The 20,060-nt window shown below is 35.5% G+C and overlaps 1 protein-coding gene across 1 annotated transcript; it reads left to right on the forward strand.

Annotated features, from left to right (window-relative positions):
- Nucleotides 1-12,756: 12,756 nt before the first annotated feature.
- Nucleotides 12,757-13,572, forward strand: LOC149184518 (uncharacterized). The gene has a single exon (XM_089415358.1). It carries the CDS (start codon nucleotides 12,757-12,759, stop codon nucleotides 13,570-13,572), a length of 816 nt encoding a protein of 271 aa, XP_089271484.1.
- The last annotated feature ends 6,488 nt before the right edge of the window (nucleotides 13,573-20,060 follow it).

Genomic DNA, 20,060 nt, shown 5'->3' on the forward strand with positions numbered 1-20,060 from the left:
TTAGGATCTGCTTCCACAATCACATTTTGGCGGTTATACCGCTCTAGAAGATCTAAACATGGCTCCATGGCCATTAATTCTACCATATTATTGATGGCTCGTCCTAAATGGCAATACTAGATAGAAAGAATATTTCCATTATCATCCCTTATCACCCCTCCATAATGAGCAGTACCTGGGTTGCCTTTTGAAGCCCCATCAATATTGAATTTCAAAAAACCTTTAAGGGGAGGATGCCAGAAATGCTGCTCAGAATCCACTCCTAAAACCCTCCTGTCCAGTCCTTGTAGAATAAGACCCTGCAAACCCAGCTAACTGAGGATCCTCAAATCAGCTTCTGAAGGCTCATTCTTAGGGGTATTTCTCACAATAGTGGCAATCATCTCCTTAAGCTGCTTTAAGATCTAGTCATACAGGCAATATGATGGCTTCTTGACATTATTGAAGATTCTATTATTCCTTTCTTTCCAGAAGTTCCAAATAATGAAACTTGGCGTGAGAGCCCAACCTGAGTCAAGAATTTCATGATTTTAATAATTTATTCTCCAATTATTGAGGGTATTGGTAATACTCCCTCTATCCCTATCAGTCTGTTGGAAAATGGTGGCAAAAGTATCCCACAACCTGGATGTGAAAATGCAAGTATTGAGAAGGTGCTCCATAGTTTCCTCCTGAGATTCACAGAGCTTGCATCTGGAAGGAACGAGAACACCCCTTTTTCGAATGTTATCCCAGGTCAAAATTTTCTTGTGCTAAACTAGTGACGTAAAGGGTTTAATCTTCATCCAACCTTGATGCCTCCATAGTTTTTGCCAAATCCTATCGAGACCCTCGGAATCTAACTCCAGTAGAATTAGTTTAGCCTCCTTAAGATTAAAGTTACCTTTAGTATTGTAGCCCCATCTCAGTTGATCATGATCCCCAGACACTAAAATATTCCTTTTCTCTAACATTTTCATGAGTGCATCCGCTTTAACTTTCAAGGGGTTTTCATCTCTAGAATCTAAGTTTCTCCAGGTTCTCCATTTCCCTGTACCATTAGTTTGGTCCCAAAAATCCTTTACCTTGGATAACCCTTTGTTGTTTGTTTCTTTCTTTAGGTCCACTAAGTCTTCTGTTAACAATATAGGTTCTTGTTGCCATTTATCCTCCCAAACTAAAGCTAAATCTCCATCTCTGATTTCCCAGAAACTATTTTTTGAACCAAATCCCTGTTCTCCCAAGCCTTGTTCCAGATTTGTGAACCCTTTATATTTCCTAACATCCTTATATGTTCATGACTTTGCCAAGATCTGGCATATTTTTCTTTCAAAATAATGGCCCACTAAGCCTTTGGGTCTTTTACCCAGCGCCACCATAATTTTTCCCCTAGAACCTTACTAAGAATCTCTCGATCATCCAATCGAAGACCCCCATAATTTTTAGGTTTGTAGATTTTCTCCCAAGCTACTAAGGCCCATTTCTTTCTTTCCTCTCCTTTGCCCCAAAGAAAGTCTCTTTGGATGGTTTCGATTTGTTGCAACACCCCTTTTGGTGCTGGGAGAGCTGATAGCATAAAGACTAGGATCGATTGCAGAACATCCTTTGTAAGCACCAACCTACGAGTCAAGTTTAAGGATCTAATAGTCCATTTTCTGATTTTACCTTGCAACTTGTTAATCACTGGCTCCCAAATGCTTTTGAGTAAAGGTTTAATGGTAAGAGGAACCCCCAAATACTTTGAAGGGAGGATATCCCTTTGAAAACCCAAAATTCTAGCTATATTCCTCTCAATAGCAATATTGGTATTAAAAAAAAAAAAATCTTAGACTTGGAGAGGTTAACATCCATGCGTGTAGCCATGGTGAAATCATTCAGGATCTGTTTATACCCAAGAGCTTCCTTGACTGTGGGGATTCCCTACAGCATTGTATCATCAACAAGTTGTTGATGAGTCAAGGCCTATCCATTCTCAACAAGTTGGAGACCCTTAATCTTGCTCACTTCCTAAGCATGCTTGATAGACCAGCCAAGTCCTTCCATCATGAGAATGAAAAGAAAGGGTGAGAGCGGGTCTCCCTGCCTGAGACCTCTTGAAGGGATAAAAGTCTCAGAGGGAGAGCCATTAACCAATATTGAAAAGCTAGAAGAGGTCACAAGGGCCATAACCCATCTAACCCAATTATGGTCAAACCCAAAAGCAATAAGAACTTTCCTGATATAGGTCCAGTTCAACTTATCATAAGCTTTGGCAAGGTCCAATTGCATGATCATTCCAGCTTTTCTATTGCTAGTCAATGTGTGCACCACCTCATGCGCTTGAATGATATTGTCTAGTATTTGTTTGCCTTCCACATAACCAGATTGTTCTACAGAGACTAGTGTAGGAAGAAGAGGCTTGAGTCTATTGGCCACAACCTTGGAAATTATCTTGTAAACCACATTGCATAAAGCTATGGGTCTATACCTGTCTAGAGTTTGAGCATTGTCCTGCTTAGGTATCAAGGATATGAAGGAGGTATTGAGCACATTCAAAATAGTTTTATTCCTTATTGAATCCTGCACTACATTCAAAATATCATGTTTGACAATATTCCAACAAGCTTTGAAGAAATCCACATTGAATCCATCAAGTCCAGGAGCTTTGCCATTCTACATTTCTTTGAGGACCTCATTAACCTCCTGTTTAGTCACTAGCTTGTTGAGCTCGAAATTATCCTCTCTAGACACCATGCTCGGTATATGTCTTGTTACGTCCCTGATGGATTGCTCTCTATCGAAAATGGTTTCCTCTGCTATGCCTAGAAAATGCTAGACTAACACAACTTCTATTTCTTCATGGGTATGATGAAGATTTCCTTCCTCATCCTTGATCATTGAGATCCTGTTGTAAGCTCTGTTTGGCATGGTGGACCTATGGAAAATTCTAGTATTTCACTCTCCTTCTTTTAGCCATTGAACTCTAGATTTTTGTTTCCAAAATATTTCCTCTTGTTTACATAAGTTTTCCCAGTCTTGCTGGTGTTTGGAAACCTGATCGCTTTTGACTCTATCATGGCCATCATTGATAAGGGCTTGGTTGAGTTCGTGCATTTTGACTTTAGCATATTTTTTTGCTTCAAAAATATTACCAAATTCATTCCTGTTCCATTTTTTTAGCCTGACCTTGATATGCTTTAGTCTTTTGTGTAGAAGGAACATTCTTGTACCCTGAATATGCGATTCTTCAGAGCACCAATTTGCAATGTTGTTTATAAAATATGGGTGTGAAAGCCATGTATTCTCAAATCTAAAAGGTCTATTCCTCGGAGTACCAATACCTTGCACCTCCAATTGAACTAGCCAGTGATCTATTCCTCAAAAGGGGAGTAGAATTGTTGTGATTTCCTTACCTGAGAGCATAAGGTCCTCTGAGATTAAGAATATGTCTAGCTTTGAGGCTACTTGAGACTCTCCTCTTCTTTTATTGTTCCAAGTAAAGAGACCATTACATGTTTCCATGTCAATTAGTTTCAGATTATCTATGAAATTTTGAAATTCTAAAGAGCCTTTGCTAAGAGTTGTGGTTCCTCCTTTTTTCTCCGAAAGTAATTTGATCATATTGAAGTCCCCCCACATGATCCATGGTGTTCATTCATGTTTGTCTCTGAGATCCCTAAGAGAATCTATAAACCTGAGTTTATCATCCATTTTATGGGTCCCATAAACATTCGTGACCAGATATGTTTCCTTTTCTTCTACAGGCTAAATTACCACTGATAATTAATTCCCTGATGCCTCAGCATCTATAATATCAATCTTTTGAGGATTCTATAGAGTGAGTAAACCTCTTGCTGTGTTCTCTGCTTTGACTTCTGGAAACTCAAATCGATTGAGCCATTTTCTATGTACTTCTTTTATTTTTTGAATGGAACATTTAGTTTCCTCGATAAAGATTATATCCAGAGCTTCTTGTTTCATTCTATCACTGAGTAATCTTTGCTTTCTTTTACTACCTAGACCCCTGATGTTCCAAGATGTAAACTTCATCATTAAAGATTAGTAAAGGAGTAGCTGGATAGGTATTTCATCTTACCTGAATCAATCATTAGCTTTCCACATTCCATCAATAGCTCGTGTTGCTTTATCCTACCTCTTTTCTTACCTGGATTTCTAGGTGCTAATCCTGGTGTGGTTTTCATAGTTTTCACACCTTCATTTCCCTATCTTTTGTTGCTTCTTTGCTTCTCCAGCCCTTTAGCTTGAGTCTTCCATAGGAACAGTTGCTGAACTCTATTAAACTCCTCTTGAGGTAATGAATCCACCCCTCCCATCGTTCCCAGTTTCAAGAACCCTTCCAGATCTAAGTGTTCTATGTCAAGAATCTCCTGTAGTTCATGGTCGTATATTTCCACCTCACTCTGTGTCATTTCCTGATCCATTTCCAGTTCTGGGTCACTCATTATAGCCTCTTTCTGTTTATTACTACCCTGTGTTTGATCTTGTTCTTCTTCTTTTTCTTTCTCCACGGGACTCTCTTCCATTGTCTGATCTACTTTTGTTGTCTCGTCTTCTTCTTCAAGTACTTGGAACCTATTCTAATTAATCTGTTGCCCTTTTGTTTGATATGACTTAGGCCCCCTTTTGCCCCTTTACCTCTATGTACCACTTTCTGAAAGCTTTCATTATCTTTTGTAGCAGTAGTTTTGTTCCTGTTCTCTAGTTTACTAAGAGGGCAATCTCTGAAAAGGTGCCCATGCTCATGGAATCTATGGCATCTGAAAGGAATATGTTCATAATCTACTGTTTGCACCCAGTCTTCATAAAAAACTTCCAAGATTACCTCATCTGGTAAAGCTCCAAAGAGATCCATCTCCACACATATTCTAGTAAAGAATGTGTATTTTCCCCTTCTGGTTGCCTCCGAAGCTTTAACAAAACGTCCTAATTTATTTCCTATGTTAGATAACGATTCTGTTTGCCAATAATCAAGAGGTAGAGAGTATAGTCTTACCCAAACCAGGACCGAGGTAAACATTTCTCGCTCAGGAACAAAATTCATATTCCATGTCCGCATGTAGAGGCATGCTACTGCATAAAAACAGGGCCCTCCTTCAAACACTCTGTCTTTATCTTCAATATTTGTAAAGACCACAATAAAGAAACCCTTAGACCCAAGATGTAGATCTATGCTTCCTTTAGGTTTCTGGTGGTATTTAATCCATGTCTGTAAGGCTTTTTTAGTGGGCCATAACCCCATGAATTTACAAATGATTGCATATGTCTGCATGTGGTCCCTGTGTTCCTGCAGAGCAGGATCATTTAAAACCACTCTCGGTGTGATCACCGCTTTGGGTTTGCAAGGTCCCTTTAGTGCCTTGTTTCTTGTTCCCTGTTCCTTGTCTTCTTCCTCCTTGTCGTTTGTGCTTTTGTTCTCCATTGATTTGGTGCTATCATGCTCCCCTTCAGTGCTTCTTCTCCCCTATTCTACAGGACATCCATCATTTTCTATTGGTTTCATACCTCTACTCGCCACAACCTGCTTATAGGAGGGAGTGGAGCTCCCTCCTTTACAGCCTTCCATTGAGCTCGATGCCTGCTAAAATCTGTAACCCTAGCTATTCACTCATTCCTCATGTTATGTTCATTTTTCAAAACCAATGAATTTGGATCTAAAGAGCAGTTTACTTCATACATGCCCCAATATTTCATTTTATTTATAACAAAAATTGAGATTACTTGTGAACTGAAATCAATTACAGATTTCACTTTGAATCGGGTTTTAAAAATTATTAGTTTAAACTTTAAATCTATATCAAAATATTTCATAAAATTGAATATATTTACACATAGTTAAATATCAATATTTTTCAATAATTTACTTTATATATAACTTTTTTAGTAACATTTTTTTTGTAAAAAATTAACACTTAAAGAAATTTGAAAATCTTATCCCTAATTATTAAATTTAGAATTTAATTAAATATTCTCTTATACTATTTTCCAATAAATATAATCACTTTATACTATATACAAATAGTCGAGAATCCCTCACTACTAAATTCACCATTTAATTAAATATTCTCCTATATTATTTTCCAATAAATATAATCACTTTATACTATATACAAATAGTAGAGAAAGCTTTAGATAAACAATAATTAGATACATTATTAAAACACTCCAAATATTAATTTATAGCAATTACTCTTTCTCTCTCCATGATAATTTTCATAGTTCATTAGACTTATTCCCAATCGTTCAATTATGTAATTATAAAATTACTTCAAATATAATATAAAATATAATTATATATAATTATATATTGAGACAAATTAGTGATGAAATATTGTAAATTTGTAGATATTGGAATAAAATACTGAAGAAATGTGTTGAATATGCATATGTATATATTGACATATAATATCATAATTTAATGATTATGAAGTTTTTAAATTTTTATAAAATTTAATTTAAAGAAGGTCAAATTAATTTTTGAATTTATGGTTGAGCTAATATATTAATCCATTGTTTCTTCTCTGCGCGGCCTCCATATACCCTAGCGCCTCTTGCATTCTAAGTGTGGCTCCGTGGCCAAACGAATCCAGGTTTGAACTCGGCACAACCTAGTGGTTGCATAGTTGAGCCTTTCCCCTTACCTTCTCTGAAGCACCTTCATCTTCCATCGGCTGCCTCCTCAGCCAAATTTCAACCGTGTTACGAATCACTGTGATTGTTATCCACATTCTCACACAGCCGGCACACAGTCCTTCGAGGCCTCCTCCTATATATTCCAAGGCTACATGGCATATTCTTGAAACATCTCTTGAGTAACCCTGCTAGCATATATCGACCTTCAAACCCTTTGCCTCTCTTTCTGGCTGCAACCATTTTATTTGTGTTGCCTGATATTCTTTGCACCACCACCTGTTGAGTTACTCTTTCCTTGGAAATAAAGAGCATTTGACTTCATACATGCCCCAAGATTTAATTTTAATTATTTTGTTTTTCCTTTTAAATAGGTAGGTTTGATATCACTATGTTGAATTTGCACAAATTTGGAGCATTCTGTAACAAACAAAATTGAGATACAAATTTTAGTTTGAATAGCGTTTTTAGTTTAAACATTAAATCTACATCAAAAGATTTCATAAAATTACATATATTTACAAATAGGTAAATATCCCTATTTTTCCATAATTTACTTTATATATAATGTTTTTAGTAACTATTTTTTGTTTCTTCTATTTTTAAAAGGAAAAATTTAACATTTAAATAAATTTGAAAAGATTATCTGTAATTACTAAATTGACCATTTAATTAAATATTCTCTTATATTATTTACCAATAAATAAAATCACTTTATATTATATACAAATAGTCTAGAATCCCTCATTACTAAATTCATCATTTAATCAAATATTCTCTTATATTATTTTCCAATAAATATAATCAATTTATACTATATACAAATAGTCTAGAAATCTTTAGATAAACAATAATTAGGTACACCATTAAAACACTCCGAATATTAATTTATAGCAATTACTTTTTCTCTCTCCATGGGAATCTGCATAGTTCACCAGAATTATGTAATTCTAAAATTTCTTCAATATAATATAAAATATAATTATACATTGAGATAAACTAATGATGAAATATTGTGAATATGTAGATATTGGAATAAAATAATGAAGAAATGTGTTCAATATGCATATATAGATATTGATCTATAAGATCATAATTTAATGATTGTGAAGTTGTTAAGTTGTTAGAAAAGTTAATTGACAAGAAGGACAAATTAATTTTTGAATTTATGGCTGAGCTAATATATTAATAAAAAATGATAAGGGATTTCTATTTAGCGTAACATTAAAAGAAAACAAAGGTTTGAGTTAATAGTGTGTATATTTTTAGTTATTTAAAAATTTTCAGTGATAAGAGGGATAGTGTGTATATTATTAATTATTTAAAAATTTTGAGTGATAAGAGGAACAATGATAATGATAGTGATAGTGATGGAAGATTTTTCTAACAATTTAAAATTTAGATATTATCATGAATTTAAATTTTCTATTATTAAGAGTCATATTCATCTTGGAGCAAAAAAATTGGAGGATTATTAGTTACATGGAAATGTATTAATATCTCTTTTCCAAAAGAATAAGAGCATTGGGGCTAGCACAACCTACATCTTCCGCATATTCTTCTAGCCTATCAATGTATATGCCAAAAAAAATAAGGTATAAGGGACACCCTTACTTGACTCCTACATAGCATTTAATTTCTTCCAACCAACCCTTAGTAGTCCTAAGTTTAGCATCAACTCTCAATTCAGAAAAAACCCTCATCTCTTTGAACTTATTCCATAACTTTATCTTAAAACCTATGCAAAAATATCAAAATTAGGTATATAAAAGATAATTAAACAATAGTTCACCTATCTAATTAAAAATAATGTATTTGAAATTTTAAATAAAGTTATTGCAAAATTATAAACTTTGAAAAAAGATTATCATCAATTTATTTGTAAATTATAATTATTTTGATTAAATATATCGCATTTAAACCTAAAATTTTCCCACCAAAAGAATTGTGTTTGAGATTTCTTATGCAACCATGGCATCACTCTACATGGACCAATGAAGAAAAGGGATGGATTTCGTATTTTACAAGGTCAAAGTTTTTTAAAGGGGGCATTGCATGAAATTGAGAACTACACAAAATATAATAATTATTTTAACTATCATTGTAATGTTATAATTGTTCATATTTTCTTAGGAATCTAATAATTGTTCATATTTTAAATAATTGTGTAGTTGAAACCATTCAAAGACAATATTAAAACAATCACAAAATGTGTTCAATAAATATTTTGAAGCTATTTTTAAAATTTATTCCATAGAATTAAGGAGTGTTCCACTGAAAAGGAATTGCAAGAGAAGCACTTCAAGCAAAGCATTGCATTGGGATGATATATTAATGAAGGGATAATATATTAAAGGAGTGTGTTCTAGTGAATATATAAGATAAAAATATCTTGAAGAGAATACTTGCTCACTACATCATAATAAAGTCAGTTGAAAACCAATTAAAGGGTAACATTAAAACCAATACAAAGGCTAACATCTAATTAAAGTGTGCTTATAGATTATATCCAAATACGTTTTTTTATTGCATTTAATTGTAGTAGATTGGAGGAATATATCAAATTTGGTGGAAGGATATTAAAGTGTGCTTATAGACTATATCCAAACACATTTTGTTGTTGCATTTAATTGTAATGGACTGGAGGAATATATCAAATTTGGTGGATGGATATGAAAGGAGTGCATGGACAAAAATATTAAATGTGTTGTGAACTCCGAAATTTAACATAACTAGCAGTAAATTTCCTAATGTTTATTAATTTAACCTCCATATACCACATAATCATATTCATGTAGATATTAGTGTAGTCCATTACAATGATTAAGCTGTGGTACTAAAGAAGTACATTACAAGGATTATCTTATGATATAACAATCTATTGTTTTATTAATAAATAAGTAAAATGATTTTAGATTAATTTTAAATATGAAAAAAATTAATATATAACAATGTGTTGTTTTAGAAATTTAATAATATAATTTTAATTTGATATTTTTGGATTCACTATGATTGACTCAACAAAAAATTGTCAAATTCCAACCAAAACTTCCAAAACATCTAGGTTTTAGACAACCCATTAAAAATATTTATAAATATATAAAATAAAGATAATAATACAGTTTTAAGATTAAGATCAACCTATATATCATTATTTTTTTAAAACAATGAAGACATATAGACTTAATTGTTTTAGAAACACATTTTCTTAATGGTTAAGAACATTTAAATTATAATTATGATGATTACTATATGATTAAAAATTATATTAGTAAATAAGAAACATTATCTTAATAAATATTAAGAAATTCAAATAATTAAAAAAATTATAAATATATAAAATTATGTTGAAAAATCTCACAAACTTAAAATAGACTACATTTTTTATTATTCAAATTTCCCAATATTTATTAATTTAACCTCCATATACCCCATAATCATAATCAAATGGTTAACGAAATCCAATTCCTGCTAATTGATAATGTCAAATCTTATGTGTGTGTGGTTTCTTGAGTGAGTAAATTTTGTTGGATTCAATAAAAGCATGTGAGCTAGAATATTTACATGTGTATTGCTGAATAAAAACTTCATTGACAAATAAACAAATATGGGTTTTAAATGTAATCGGTTGTTATTAATAATATACGACTTTGGATGATGTATGTGTAATATGGGGTTTAAATGTAATTGGTTGTTATTGATATTATAGGAATTTGGATAATGTATGTGTGTTTAGGTGGAATGTATTAATTTAAATAATTAAATGTATTTAACATGTTATTGAGAATGTTTTAAACATTTCTTTTAACTTTTTTTTTTTGAAAGAAATAGAATTATATAATTATATAAGAGAATATTGAAAACACTCTTCTCATTATATTACATACATATTATAATATGTTAGCAAAATAAGATATGGATTTTATAAAATTATATGATAAAATGTTATATTAAGTCTCCTAGTGTAACATTTTTTTTTAATTATTTCATAAATTATAATTATAAAAAAAAACACTGTATAATAAAAATATGTATGAGAAAAGATTAATTAAATAACAAAATCTTTTCAAAATTTTTTAAATAAACTTTAAATAGCTTACTTAATATATGTTAAAATTTGTGTGTTGTTAGATTTTCTATTGTTTATAATTTGACAAATATTGTTTGGAATTACATGTAAATTTGAGTCAACAAAAAAATTAAAAGTTACAAGTAACTTTTAGTAACGATTGTTTGGAGTTAAAAGTAAATTTTGCAAATATTGTTTGGAATTAGAAATATATTTGAGTAAACAATAAAAATTAAGATCGAGTCAACAAAAAATTGTCAAATTCCAACAAAAAATTCCTAAACATCTAGGTTTTAGACAACCCATTAAAAATATTTATAAATACATAAAATAAAAATAATAATTTCATTTTAAGATTAAGATCAACTTATATATTTGCTAAACCACCCTTATCAGGCACCCTCAAATCCTAAAGTGGTTTTCATGAAATGCAAGCGATACCACTCAGTTGTCTACACGTGGCTGGGGGAGGAGAGTGAATACTACCCTCATCGCGCGGGTATTCCTCAGGCCTCTGTGCCGCGCGATATGGATATTGGTCATCGGATCAGGAGGGAGAAGATCGACGGCTATAGACTGTCGAGCAGGTTAGTGGGTCCGGGTGGTAGTCAGTGAAGGTCAAATCAGCTTCCGATTTACCACCCTTATCGGGCGCCCTCAAATCCTTAAGTGGTTTTTTTGATTTGCATGTGATGCCACTCAAACGTCTACATGTGGCGATGAGAGGAGAGAGAATACCACCCTCATCGGGTGGGTATTCCTCGGGCTACTACTCTGCACGATATGGATACTGTCTGTTTGATCAGGAGGAGGCAAATCAACGGCTACTGAGAGTCGAGCAGATTTGTGGGTACATGTGACAGTTGGCAGATCCAAAACCTTTTGTACTTTGGTTTTATTTCTCCCTTTCGTACTTTGGTTTTTTTGCTGGTATTAAGTGCTGATTTATTTCTTCCCTTTGTTGGAGAATGAGTCATCTTAACGCCTGTTGTAACTTATGTAACTTATTTTCATTCCCAAGTCAATAGAAGGTTCGACTCTTGCTTTAGCACAAGGATCAACTTATATATCATTATTTTTTTAAAACAATGGAGACATATATAATTAATTATTTTAGAAACACATTTTCTTAATGGTTAAGAACATTTAAATTACAAATTTTTTTAAAACAATGGAGAGATATATAATTAATTGTTTTAGAAACACATTTTCTTAATGGTTAAGAACATTTAAATTATAATTATTATGATTATTGTATGATTAAAAATTACATTATTAAATAATAAATGTTATCTTAATAAATATTAAGAAATTCAAATAATTAAAAAAAGTTATAAATATGTAAAATTATGCTAAAAAACCTCACAAACTTAAAACATACTACATTTTTTATTATTTTAAGTTCCTTATATTTATTAATTTAACTTCCATATACCACATAATCATAATCATGTAGATATTAATGTAGTCCATCAGAATGATTAAGTTGTGATAGTAATGCAGTCCATTACAAGGATTATCTTATGATATTAACAATCTATTGTTTTATTAATAAATAAGTAAAATGAATTTAGACTAATTCTATATATATATATATAGATAGATATAAGAATGTGTTGCTTTATAAATTTAGTAATATAATTTTAATTTCATATTTCTGGATTCATTATGATTGAGTCAAGAAAATTTTTTCAAATTCCAACCAAAAATTATTTAGGTGGTTATTACACCTAATCACAATTGACAATAGTTAATTATGATTCACATTACATACATATTTAAAACATATAACTAAAATAAATTCACTACTATACAAAACAAGTAGTCATGTGATCTTGAATCTAGAAAATAAACCAAGTTGTTCCTCAACTATTTTTTATTAGTTAAAATTTCACTCGTACACAACCATTAACATTTTTTATCCTTAAGGGTTTGAAAGCCTAGGGTTTTCAGAGCCTGAGGCGGATGGGAGCGGGCGACGGGGAAATAGCAGAAGGGTTAAGCGGGAGCAGGAAATAATCTTTGCGAGGTTAAAATACGAAGGAAGGGTGAAATAAAGATAGTCGGGACTGAAGGAACCCATGGAAGGAAAACAGGGGAGGGGAGAGATCCCCTCCTTTAAGAATGTAATAGCAGGCGAAGCAAGCGGGAGCGGACTGCAAGGGGCTCAGAAGGAGAATAGCGGAGATGCGCCAGTGTTGGGGAACCGATGGCAAGCAAAAATTGGAGGCAGATGCTTACCTAGAGCACAGAAGAGACCAAGGTACGTAATACCAAATAATAAACTCGAAGACTATAGATGCTATATGAGAGACCATGCTTTGATTTGCAAGTTTGTTGGTTTTTGGCCATCTGAAAAGGATTTAACAAGATGGATACAACAAAGATGGAAGCCAAAAGGGCATATAGATTTAAAACTGGGAGCAAAAGGTTTTTTCACAGTCATTTTTGCAAACCTAGAAGATAAGGAAAGAACCTTTGAAGAAGGGCCATACTTTATGAATAACGCGGGCTTATTCATGAGGCATTGGGAGGATAGGTATAACCCGGATAATGAGAAATTGTTAGCAGCACCCATCTGGGTCAGATTATTCGGATTACCAATGGAGTTCTGGGACCCTGATATTCTGGAAGGGATTGGTAATTCAATCGGAAATTTTGTTAAGGTTGCTGAGTCAACAAAGAGGGGAAAGTATACTTCGTATGCAAGGATATGCGTTTACATGAATATAGCAGAGCCACTGCCGGAGTATATAGAGCTAGAATACCATGACGAAATATGGCAGCAACCAATCGATTATGAGCACATTCCCTTCAGGTGTAGAAGATGCCATGAGTATGGACATCTATACAGGCAATGCCCACTAAACAAAGAAACGGAAATAACAAGGACATAGGTTGAAGAACAAAGGAGAACAGAAGGAGCGGATACCCGGGATGAGGGCTTTCAGGCGGTCAAAAGGAAAAAAAAACCAAGCAAGGAAGGAATAAGGATCCAATAGAAGGGGAAATCTATAGTAGTCGAAAACCAAAACAAGTTTCAGGTCCTCCAAGTGGAGGAAGACGAAAACGAGGGAGAAAGGAAAGAACAGGAAGATAATGAGAATGAACCAATGGAAATTATAAAAGAGACAAAAGAACAGGGCATAACTCAGAACAGGGAGATGGAAGAAGAGATGGGAGAAAGTCAGGGGAATACAACAGAGCAAACGCAGATGGGAACAAACTCTCAAAAGGATAATGGGAACGAAGAAGAAAGAATTATGAAGAAATTGCTTCAGGAATGGAAAAATTTAGATGAGAGATTTATCTCGGAAAAACAGAAACAATTATACAAAGAAACATTATAGAAATATAAGGAGAAGAAAGGTAGCACCTCAGAGATTCAAATGGATCAAGCAGGGATGCAAGGGAACCAGAGCCTAGGAATGGACGGTACTGGCAAGGGGGGCAGAAAGAGAGGAAGACGAACATTAAATGAAACCATACAAGCAGTTGGAGAAATATTGGTAAATTCAGGAAGGGTTATACCTCTATCAGAGGTATTTCAACAACCACCAAAGAAGTTATAAATGATAGTCACGAGCTGGAATATCAGAGGGCTAAATAGTAAGGGTAAGCAGAGGTACTTAAAGGAAAGACTGAAGAAAGATAAACCGAGCATAATGATAATCCAGGAAACGAAAATTAGGCATCAACAGATGGTAGAAATTATGAAAAGAAATAAACTACAATATGAGGTAATGGCTCAAGATGCGGATGGAACAGCAGGGGGTCTGGCAATCCTCTGGAACCCTGAGGAGGTATTATTTGAAAATTGGATCAGCTTCCCCAGAATCCTCACAGGCCTGTTCAGATTGATAGGATCAGAGGAGCGAATACTCATTTCAGGAGTCTATGGACCGCATATACGAAGAGAACGGAAGAAATTTCTCAAGGATATTCAAGCTATTAGAAGAATTCTCCCTGGAACACTGTGGATAGTAGGAGGAGACTTTAATATGATTAGAACGATAGACGAAAAGAAAGGTGGCTTAAGGAGACCGGATCAAAACATGGAGGAGTTTAATGAGATGATCACAGAACAGAGGCTGGTGGATATACCTACAACTAATGGAGTACACACATGGAACAATAGGAGGGGAGGAAGAAATCAAATTGCTTCTAGATTAGACAGGTTCCTTCTATCTGAACAAATTTTGAACCGGGATGTGTTTATAGAAGCTAAAATTCTGCCGGCTTTAGGCTCGGACCATTGGCCGATCAGATTGGAAATCAATATCAAGAAGAACACTGGTAAGAAACCATTCAGATTCGAGGCATTTTGGCTTAGAAACCCTCAATTCTTACACAAAATAGAAGAATGGTGGACCCAGAGTAAAGTGAAAGGGAACAGGAAGATGCATACTATCCATCTGAAACTCAAAGAACTCAAAGGGAAAATAAAAAAATGGAACAAGGAAGAGTTTGGGAACATCATGGAGGAAAAACAAAAATTAGAGAAAGAAATGGAGGAAATACAGCAAAAAATAATTCTAGAAGGGAGGGATGAGGAAAGAAGCAAAGAGGAAGGAAGAATAATAGGCCAACTTGAAGAAAGAAGGAAACAGGAAGAGATTCTGTGGAGACAAAAATCTAGGATAAACTGGTTACGCGAAGGAGAAAGAAACACTAAGTTTTTCCATCAAGCCATGATCCAGCACAGACAAAGGAACAAGATCTTCTCCATTAAAAATGCAGAGGGGGAAAGGATAGTAGAACAAGAAACAATTGAGAAAATATTGGTGGAACACCACAAAGAGATACTCACAGAACCACAAAAAGATCGGGGATTAGCCATAGAATGCATCTGTAAGGAAATCCCTAAAATAATAACAGATGAGCAGAATAAGGCTTTGATGAGGGCAGTTACTTTAGAAGAGGTGGAAGAAATTGTGATGGATATGAGTAAGAACAAAGCTCCAGGACCTGATGGATATACCGTGGAGTTTTATCAAGCAGGGTGGCACTTTCTTGGCAAAGAAGTCTTGGAGGCAGTAGAGGAATCACGAATGAAGCAAAAGGTATGGCCAGGTATCAATTCGACCTTTATTACCCTGATCCCTAAGAGTGATAATTCAGAAAATGCTCAAGGTTTTCGCCCAATAGCCCTATGCAATGTCATATATAAAATCTTAGCCACTCTGATAGCAAAAAGATTAAAGCCTCTACTTCCGAATATAATTTCACCAGAGCAAACTGGATTTGTGGAGGGGCGACAAATTCTTGATGGGTTAGTAGTATCACAGGAAATGATACACTCACTAAAACAGAAAAAGCAGAAAGGAATGATGATGAAGCTGGACTTGTCAAAAGCCTATGATCGTTTAAGCTGGAAATACCTCAGAGCGGTTCTTGGAGCCTATGGTTTTAGCAGCAGGTGGATAGAGTGGGTATACAGCATGATATCGACCCCGAACTTCTCAATATTATTAAATGGGGTTCCTACGGAAACCTTTAGAGCTACTAGAGGAATTAGGCAAGGGGATCCTATTTCTCCATTCCTATTCATAATGGCAGCAGAAGGTCTCGGAAGATACTTCAAAAAAGAGTTGAGGGAAAAGAAAATCAATGGCTTAAAGCTGTGGGGAAACAATTTGCCTATCACTCACCAGCAGTTTATTGATGATATTATGCTATTCTGTGAGGTCTCAGTAAAAGAGGTGAGGAACATTAAGAGAATACTGGAGCTATTTATGGAAGCATCAGGTATGGAGATTAAGAAAGAAAAATCATGCACCTTCATATTCAATACTCCAGAATCAATCAAGGCTCATTTGACCAGAAATTTAGGATTCAGGTAGGGGAGCTCCCTAGAAAGTACCTGGGGAATCAGCTAGATACAAATCCCACACGAATGAAAAATTGTACTTTAGAAAAAATAAAGAACAAATTAGCAAGCTGGTTATTCAGACCTCTGAACATTTCTAGCAGAATCGTCCTACTGAAATCTGTCCTTCAAGCGATACCTATTTACTCCTTATCCATTATGGTAGCCCCCAAAGGGGTTTGCACAAAAATGAAAGAAATATTTGGGGAGGTCCAAGTCAACAAAGGAAGTGGGCTCTGGTCTCACGGGAAAATATAATGAAAAGAAAAGAGGAAGGGGGTCTAGGCCTGAGAGACCCAGAGACGTTAAATAAGGTGCTTGGAGCAAAACTATGGTGGCGGTGGATGCAAGGGGGAAATGATCTATGGAAGAGAATCTGGACTCAGAAATATAATATGCCTGCAACAATGGCGGAAAGACCGAGAGTTGAAGAAATCCCCAAAGGATATTCAATTTGGGAATTGGGAAGTCAGAATAGGCATATAATAAATAATCATGCTTTCTGGGAAATACGCGAAGGAAGCAGTGCTAGATTCTGGGAGGAGAGGTGGCAGCAAAGAGATAAATTGATCGAGATACAAACTCTACAAGAAGTACAACAAAAAGCAATCAGGGCAGGACGGGAATATGTGAGAGATTATTGGAAAGAAGGAGAAACCAATGAAATATGGATAGTATGGAGAAAGCCAGAAGAATGGGATGAAGACACAAATCAAGAGCTGGGGAAAATATATACCAAAGAGTTAGAATCTAGGAATATAAAAGCGAGATCAGGAGTGGATATTCTTAGATGGGGAAAAGAAATGAAAGGAACCTTTACGGTAAAAGAAGCCTACTATTTGATAAGGTATCAAGAAAGTGAGGAAGAAACTACAGATTGGAGAATTATTTGGGACATCAAGTGGTGGCCGAAGATAACAATATTCGCATGGTTAGTGAGCAAAGAACGAATCCTAATATGGGACAAAATCCAGAAAAGGGGTTTGTATGGACCATCGAGATGCAGTGTCTGTAACAAAGGAATTGAAACCCAGGAGCATATACTGAATAATTGTCCATTCGCCCGAAATCTATGGGAGGAGATTAGAACACTCTTTGACAAGTCAAATAGAGACCCCAATAACATTAAAAATACCATATTGCAATGGGGCAAAGGACAATTCTCCTGCAAGGTGGTGAGGAGAATTTGGAAATTGTTAGTAGGTTTTGTGATATGGTCTCTGTGGAAGGACCGTAATAGAAGGATCTTTCAGGACAAAAGCAACCAACCTGCAAGAATTTGGGAGGAGATTTGTAAATCTATAAAAGAAACTATTTCCACTGAGGCCTAGGATGAGGAGGATTGGAAAACAAACTAGGAGGAAGGACAATAATATCTAAATTAAATTTGGGATATGACATGATCTATCCTAAAAAAGAGAATCGGCAGAGAACTCAATCTCAGAGTCCTAACCAGTTCAGATACCCCAGAGAGAATTTCATCAAGATGAACTTTGATGGGGCTTCCAAAGGAAACCCAGGGCCGACAGGCTTTGGGGGAATCTTTAGGGACAGTGAGGAAAACACAAGATGGGTGTATGCGGAATGGGGAGGAGAAATGACTAACAACGAAGCAGAGTTATGGGCGGTGCATCAAGGATTAAGGATAGCAGTGAGGAATAGATACATGAATTTGGAGATAGAAGGCGACTCGCAGGTAACAATAGAGATGCTCCGTAAACTAAATGATGGGAGGAGCTGGGAGTAGGTTGCTAGGAGCTGGAGGACAGCTGGGATTATCCAAGATGTGGCAGAATTACTAAAGAGAATAGATTACAAAATTATTAACCATGTTAGACGAAAAGGAAACAAGGCAGCAGACCTTTTGGCTAACTGGGGGAGTAAGGATTCAGATAGAAGAATGGATAAGAGCTGGACTACAATAGAGAATAACCCGAGATGGGCAGAGCTTAAAAACATAATCACCCAAGAACATAATGAATTTCCAACCAGATAAAGACGACAACAAGCGACTCCCGATCAAGATGTTAATGGCGGCGTATAGGATAATAAGTGCAGAGCAGGTAAGGGAGCACGACAGAGCAAGAGAGTTTCAGCTAATGATGATCAAGGACAAGTGGATCACCGCAGGGGTTATCATCTCAAGGTAAGTGGGTGATAGAATTACGATGGAGGAGGATGGAACTGTCAGGATGTCAGAGATTGGACAAGAGTATGACAGTACGGAGAGAAGGCGAAGAGAGGCGAGTAGGGAGGTAGACAATAAGCGGAAAAAGAAGAAGGTAAATAAAATAGAAAGTAGGTGGAGGAGACGGTGGCATAAGAAAGGTTCATGCAGCTGGTTGAGGCAAATTCGTATTGAAGTGTCGAAGACAGAGCGAAGAAACAAGGAGGCCAGGGACCTGGAAGGGAGAACAACAGTGCAAAGGAGGTCGAAAAAACGAAGAGCCAACACGGCAGAGGAGAAAAGAATGGCTACGAGGAGATGGATGAGGAGTGATGAAGAAGGAGGAAACCGAGGTCGAGGAGACAAAGAAAAAAAAGGGAAAGGAATAATGGAAGAAGCCACAGCTAAGGAAATCCTCACGGTTCAAGATGACTCAGAGGAGGATGTTGAAATGTTTGACTCGGACAGAGAGGAAGGAGAACCAAGGTGCGTATGGACAAGCCGGGTGGTAGAGGCAGGGGGGTTTAATGTCCAGGGTAGCAGGGAAGAAGCTGCCAGGGGTAACCAGGAACAAGAAGGAGAAGGGGTATTCAGAAGCCCATCAGGAGAGAAAAGAAGGAAAGGGAGAGGAAGTTATAGGAGAAGGGGAGGCGCAGGAGGGAGACATGGGCAATGCAGAAGAGGGGGAAAAGGAGGGGCTGGAAACAAGGAAGAACGTACAACAGGATTGGTTAGGAAAACAAGGAAATTCATAGGGAAGAAAGTCTAGTTCGCCAAACGGGCCTACTGTGAAAACACTAACCAAAATATCAGAAAGATTATTCAGCAGCTAGAAGAGGAGGCAATTCAGGGTCAATCAGACTCAGAATTGGAAGACTGGGAATATCTCCTCCCAGATCCAGGCAACATGCGAGGACGCATGACATTATATAAGCAGACCCTTCATGTCTACTGGATTATGACGAGACTGCTTGCTAAGGCAATGGAACAAGTAGCCATGGAAATGGCTGAATTATCTTAGGGAATTCCAAATCTGAAGAAGGAGTTACAGAACATTCAAATCACCTTGTTAATGCAGGATAAGAAGATGGAAGAAATAGAGCAGCAGTTAAAAACTAGCAGTCCCGGTATCAAGAAAGAGATGGAGCAGCAGGTAGGCACAGCGGACCAGCAGATGAAGACACGTTAATTAGAGGTTTTTAAAAATCTTTTTTAATTATAGTTAGTTAACTATAGCTTCTTTTTGTAATACAGAATGCAGACAAGAAACTATGATAATCTCTATGAATGTTTAGTTTATAAATCATGGACAGACATAATCAAGACGTTTTATTTTTGGATGGCCATTA

Source organism: Pinus tabuliformis, chromosome 3_2 (genome assembly GCF_031772625.1).
Source record: "Pinus tabuliformis cultivar Carrire ecotype Pingquan chromosome 3_2, CPIR1, whole genome shotgun sequence".
NCBI classification, from domain to species: Eukaryota; Viridiplantae; Streptophyta; class Pinopsida; order Pinales; family Pinaceae; genus Pinus; species Pinus tabuliformis.

Bases quoted from the DNA above. Each gene is read 5' to 3' on its own strand.
- LOC149184518 (XM_089415358.1), top strand. From the start codon at position 12,757: ATGGAAGGAAAACAGGGGAGGGGAGAGATCCCCTCCTTTAAGAATGTA.